Source organism: Macadamia integrifolia, chromosome 6 (genome assembly GCF_013358625.1).
Source record: "Macadamia integrifolia cultivar HAES 741 chromosome 6, SCU_Mint_v3, whole genome shotgun sequence".
Classification (NCBI taxonomy): Eukaryota; Viridiplantae; Streptophyta; class Magnoliopsida; order Proteales; family Proteaceae; genus Macadamia; species Macadamia integrifolia.
This window is the reverse complement of record NC_056562.1, coordinates 18,599,063-18,605,617: the sequence shown is the minus strand read 5'-3', so window position 1 is coordinate 18,605,617 and position 6,555 is coordinate 18,599,063. Positions and strand designations below refer to the sequence as shown.

Below are 6,555 nucleotides of genomic sequence, written 5' to 3'. Positions count from 1 at the left end.
ACCCGGCCTGCCCCTGCCTCCCAATTCCCCCACCCCACTCCCCCCTTTCTAATATCTGCACTACAGGTTTGAGAGTGTGCCAATTTAGTGTCCTTTCAAGTGATTCCTTTTTCATCATGAACCAACAAGCCCGTAGGATTTCCTTTTTCATCATTCGTGAAGACCTCATCTTCGCCATCCGCAGTTTTTTCCTCAACTCCACCCAAATCTCCGGCATCAACCATTCCTTCCTTTGCCTCATCCCCAAGAAGGATGGTGCTCAAAGCATGACTGATTTCAGATCCATCTCCCTCTGCAATCTTCAATACAAGTTTATTGCCAAGATCCTTGCCAACAGGATCCAAAAGGTTATTGATTCCCTCGTCAGTCCAAATCAATCTGCTTTTATTGCTAGAAGAAGCATATCGGACAACATCATCCTTTGCCATAAGATTGTCTGAGGCTTCAACCACAAACCTCACTCGTCAGTGGCCCTGAAGAAGATAGATATATACAAGGCGTTTGACTTGATCCGTTAAGAATTTATCTCCTCTGTCCTCCTCCAAATGTCCTTCCCCCCTCCTTCGTTTACTGGATTCACTCTTGTATATCCACCCCCCGTTTATCCGTCCTCCTCAATGGTAGCCCTGCGGGGTATTTCTCCACTGCGACAGGCATCAGGCTGGGGTACCCTGTCTCCCCCTTTCTTTTTTGCTTGGCCCTTGAAGTCCTCCCCCGCTCAATCCAATCCTCCACTAGCCAACACCTCATCTCCCCCATCCCTAAATGTAAAGCTCTTATGCTCACCCACCTGGCTTTCACTAACAATCTCATGATCTTCTCTAAAGCCGATCATGTCTCCATATCCAACATCATGGCCTCCCTCCAGCTTTCTGAACCCCTTTCTGGCTTGAAAATTAATCTCCTCAAATCTAACCTTTTCCTTTCGAGAGTCTCGGACTCCCGTCAAGCCCTACTCCTTACCATCTCTGGATTCTCCACTGGAACCCTTCCCGTCAAATACCTTGGCCTTCCTCTTATCTCCTCTCGTCTCTCCCATCATCACTGTTCTCCCATCCTTGACTCCATTAGGAAAAGGCTCTAACTTTGCAAGGGGAAGCTCCTCTCTTATGATGGCCGCCTAGTCCTTATCAAGTCTGTCCTCCAATCCCTCTATCTTTATTGGTCGGGAATTTTTTCCCTCCCTGCTTCCACTTCTAAAGCTAATGACACTCTCCTCTGTGCCTTTCTCTGAAAAGGAAATGAGACCATCAGATTCCTCCACCCAATAAGTTGGTCGAATGTCTGCCGACCCAAGTCTAAAGGAGGGTTGGGCCTTCACAAAATAAAGGATGTCAAATCTATTGCTAGCCTCAAGCTCATCTGGAAAATAATCTCTAAGCAGTAGAGTATATGTGTCTCTTGGGTTTACTCTGTTCCCCTTAAATATGATTCCCTTTGGACTGCCTCCCGCTCTCCCGATACTTCCTAGATCTGGAGATGCATCCTCAATTCCAAATCCTTAGCCCTTCCTACAATTTTTTGCACCATAGGCAATGGCTCCTCCCCCTTGCTCTGGCTTCACCCTTGGCACCCTACGGACATCCTTCTCCCCCTTGTCTCCCTTAGAATCATCGCCGCTTCTGGCTCGACTTGTTCTGCCACCGTTGCCTCTATCCTCTCTCCTACTGGTTGGTCCCCCTTCTTCCTCCCTCCTTACCTGATCTTTAGTCTACCCTCCCCCCATCCCCCCAGAACACCGAGGATTACCGAATACCATAAATTGGGTACCCTCCTCCTCGGGCCGCTTCTCCTCTGCATCTGCTTGGAACTTTACTCACTCTTCCTTGGAGAAATATCATCTGGTTTAAAGGTCACATCCCTCACCATAGCTTCACTGCCTGGCGTGCCCTCTCCTACTATCTCCCAACATAGTCCTTCCTTAATTACCATCACATCCAGGTTCCTACCTCCTGTTGTTTGTGCTGGCATGGTTCTAAGGATGTTGACCATCTTTTCTTCTCTTGCCCCTTCTCTACATCCATCTGGAAGAAGGTCCTCTGGCCCTCCACTCGTCCCATCCTTCCCCTTCCCTGTGAATGGATTTGGGTAGACATGAATGGATTTGGGTAGACATCAACCACCTTTAGATGGAACGAAATCTACGTAGATGGACCCCCAACTCCCGTTCCTTGGAAGGGATTTGGAAGGCCATCTACTTTGATGTGTCCTCCAAGCTTAGATCTCTCCGTCATCGTCCGGTCCCAGACGCCCCAAGGAATAGGCTCATTGTTGTCTTCTGGGGTCTTTCTACATCTATCATCTCCCCCCCCAATGGCTATCTCCCATAGTTGATTCTTTGGGGGTTTGATGCCCCCCTTGTGGGTTTTGTTTCCTTCCCCCCCCCTTTTTCCTTTGTATATTCTTCTCTTCGGTAATGAATTATTTATTCATCCAAAAAAAAAAAACCCACTTGTCCTTTCTACTTTTTATTCACGTGTCTCTCACAAGAATTGAGTCCATGTGTCCATGAGATGGATTCACATCTGATCTCCTTCTTAAAACACCCAGTTGCCGTTACAATTGTGCTTCCTTGCTATAAACTCAAAGATAGTCAAATATGGACCAGAGCATGCTGGCCTCTAAAATTGACTTCAGATTCATGTAACTGTCTCTAAGGCTCTCTACGCTACCTCTCCTCTCATTGTTTCATCCATATGGCTCAGTGTAACCAAAAAGCAGGAAAGCAGCATATATTGGAAGCTAGAATTCAGCTATCTCACAGGGCTCAACTGCAAATGCTATCAAAAAATCTTCTTTTGTTCTTAGGCCTTCTCTGTTTTCTCCTTCTTTGTGAACAAGTGAATTCTTCCACAGGTACATGGCCTGTGTTGAAGTTTTTGTTTCCTATTTACTGTCTATTGTCAATGTTATTCACTGTAGGGTTAAGTTGCTGTCTGTCTTTACTGTCTACCAGAGGGTTAAGTTTCTGATGTTATTTGCTTATTTACGTAGTAAGGTTACCTAAGCAATTTCTTCCTTTAATATTTTATAAATAAGCAAAGTTTCTCACGGTAGGATTAACTTCTTCTCTCCTTGGTTTCTCCATCACAGGTACTGTTTATTCCTGATTTTTATTTTGTCACATGGTATCAGAGCAGGAATAGATAGTAACTGCATTCTGAGGTTCTCTACAAGTGGTTGTTTGTGGTCTGCAGCAACCAATGCTGGCCTATATATTGGTGAAACGTAAGGCTCTCTCATACTGGACTATCTCTAGATTTCTCTGAACTGCATATGGATGTGACCTGCCTCAATATATTGCCTAATCGATGTTGTTTCCTTGCTGAATCCTAAGTGCCCTGGTTTACTTTGATGGAGTAACACTTCCTGATGTTTTCTCTTCCACTTTTTATCCCCGTTTTTTGTGTTTGCTTGTTGATAATAGAATGCATCATATAAGATATTTCATCCACTGGATTCTGCTCATCTTTTGGGGTTTTCTACTCACAACTGAGACAATTGCTCCAATTCTGATCTGAATCAGGTCACTGGTTTGTGAGTTCTTGCAAGTTGCTAAATAAGGGAACCTAGTTTCTACTTTTGCACTCCACCTCATTTCTTCCTATCTGTCCATTGGATTTCCTCCAAATTTTGGGGATATCTTTTACTGTTCTAAAGGTGAACTCGACCAGAATTTGAGGGGGATATGGTTACATGATCAAGAGTTATTTAGTTTCTCTTATTCTTGTCACCTAAAGGTTCTACAAAGAAAGAAAAGTGCAAGAAGAAACGTGCAATAAACAAAGCATAAGATATAATAAAAACGTATTCATCAGAAAACAACGCGTAGTCACCTTGGACCCAAAAGGTGCTTGGACGCCTTGCAGTAGCTAGAAAACAACCACCCAACATCCTCTATCCACAACTTATGGGCAATGCCATACCTCCGTGGAATACCCCTCCCTCCTCAGCCATTATGCAACCTTCTTACATTGTTGCATCAAGAGGGCTGACATTATTAATTTTACTAAATCAATTAACACTTCTAAAATAATAATAATAATAATAAATGTGATTTTTTTTTTATATTTTCCCCTAGGTCTTGTATTTTTCTCTATTAAAATTATTGTTAAATTTTTTTTTTTCAAAAACAATAATTATCTAATTAAAAAAATTTTAAGTATGAAATAACAGCCCATTAATAATCACTTTAGTTGAAAACACAACAACCATAATTTCACAAATTTTCATTATTTTTCAAACTAAAACAATATATTTTGCTGCTTTTATTTATTTTTTATATTTTCAAATTATTTTTTAAAATTAAAAAAATTACTCTATGAAGTTGTAGCCAACCAACGGTTTCTAACATATATAAAATCGAGCCCTGACCAATATATATTGCTTATTTTTTTTTTTTCCAAAACTTAGTATCAAGAATATTAATTTTCTTTAAATCAGAAAATTAAAAGAAACTCTGTGAAGTTGTAGATCGGTCCATGGTGTCTAACAAATTAAAAACAACGCCACCAACATACTTATCCTCTTCTTTTGTAAAAATAAATTTCAAGAACGAAAGGATTTGCCCAAATATTACTTAAATCTGCCAAAGATTAGACCATAAAGCTTTGATACAGGGTGAACAATTTTGGTAAGAATCTAGATTTCTAGAAAATTCCATAGGTTACAGTCAAAATGGGCAAAATTTCTCAATGAAATCAGTCGAGATCTCACATCTTTTGGCAAAATGACAGAAATGATACAATATTTTGGTCATTTTGCCGAAATGTAACACCGAAACATTGCATTCCACTTAATTTACATTAATCACACTTGTAACACAACCACTCTTCCTACTTACCAACCATTTAAATTTCTCCCAAAATGAGGTGTCTGAACCCTTCTATCCTCAGCCCACTCCATATAGCCTTCCACCACCGCTTCTTGATTCCAATCTATAGAGAAGAGATCTAGGAACATTTCCTTTAATGGCCCATCCCACGTCAAGAGTCGTGCCAAACTACACCTGGTTCCCATCCACATCAAATATCTCAACTCCACCCCTCCCCCCAATTAAAAAACCTGGTGATACAGCAATACCTTTCCCACAACTTCTCTGCTAGGGATGGGAGCTGATACTGCTTCTTCTCCTCCTCTTTCTTCATGTTATTCCATCTTTTTTCTTTTTTTATTCATTTTTCCTCTCTTTTCTCTCTTTTTTCCCTTTTTCCTAGAGGTTTTAGTGAACTAGGCGTCTTAACAACATGGTGGCTGGTTGCCTCGGGCCCCGAAACTCACCTTGTTGCCAAGGAAACACCTTGACAATTATGTTGAAGACCCCAAGATGATAAGGGTGGCCACTGGGCCAATAAGAAAATGGCTCAAGGTCGTGGAGAAAGACCTGATTGTAGCTCTAACCAAAGATATAGGCTCTAGTGGGGAAAGGGGGAGCACAATTTGCATGGAAATTGGAGTTGTAAATTCCTTTTTACCTTTTCAAATCTCTGTATTCTGATTCGATAACCATGGAAGGAGGACCAAAAATTTTAACATAGAAATTGAACAAAGTTGAAAGCAAAGTGCTCTTACTGGTGCAAAGTTTTCCTCGGTGACTGCATCTTGGGGATTTTCCTCCAAGGAATTCTGCCGTTGGACATTGTCCTTGATGGTGTGACAAAACCACTTTGCGCACACTTCCATGCTTTCTGGGCTGTGGGCTCCATCCAAATAGAAAACCAGATCCCCTGATCTTATGCATGGATCAATGATGATTTGTGCTCGCCCTTGCAAACTGGCTGTTGTAAGACCTCTTACAAACTGTTCTGGCAGAGAGCTCTATATTCGTGCAGATGGAAAGTAAAGACAGAATTTTCAAATTTCCAAAACATTGATACAAAAAGGAGAAGACCTCAGACTATAGAACTTACAGGCTGATCTAGATACGTGCCTTCTAGATGACCAGTCTTCTGAAGCCAGGTACGACATAAAGCAATGGCAAGACCTGCATTTATGTATTGATGCTCACCTACAAGTCCAAGTTCTAGACCATTCAGCAAGCTGATGTCCAATGGCATTACTATTTGAAGTGGTACCTGCCACCAGCAAGACGTCAACAACTTGGTGATAAAAGCCACAACCTTTGATTACCATTATTTGGACATTACAAAGTAAACAGCTTCTCATAGAAAATTTAGTGGTTATGAGCAGTCAATTAGCATATTGCAACTTTGCAAGGGCATAATTCCTCCAAGTCCAGAAAGAGACCAGGTTCTGTCGGTTTAAACTAGGTAATCTGTCCACCTGATCAAATTAAATTCACTGAATAAAGGACTGGAAAACTCAGTGAGCCAATTTATTGTTTAGACCACAGTTAGGAAGGTTTGAGAGAAGGGTACCATTTTAGCCAAGTTCTTCTGATTTATTCACGAGTTTATATCGCAAAATAAAGGAATGACTAATAATATATTATATCTTTATAAATAATTAGCCATTACTTATCTTTGTTTAAGAAAAAAAATGAGCTCATGCCCATTACTTGGTAAAGCAAAGTTCCACTTTTTAGGACTTGGAAGA

At 41.1% G+C, this 6,555-nt stretch overlaps 1 protein-coding gene across 4 annotated transcripts in view; it reads right to left on the bottom strand.

The window, feature by feature from the left end:
* LOC122080812 (folylpolyglutamate synthase-like) overlaps window positions 1-6,555 on the bottom strand; it is a 36,575-nt gene that overhangs the window by 4,668 nt on the left and 25,352 nt on the right. For all 4 annotated transcript variants that reach the window (XM_042647670.1, XM_042647667.1, XM_042647668.1 and 1 more), the window contains 2 exons: window positions 5,910-6,074; window positions 5,572-5,817 (listed from right to left, as the gene is read on the bottom strand). In XM_042647670.1, coding sequence (XP_042503604.1) covers window positions 5,572-5,817; window positions 5,910-6,074 — 411 coding nt within the window. The remainder of the gene's footprint in view (window positions 1-5,571; window positions 5,818-5,909; window positions 6,075-6,555) is intronic.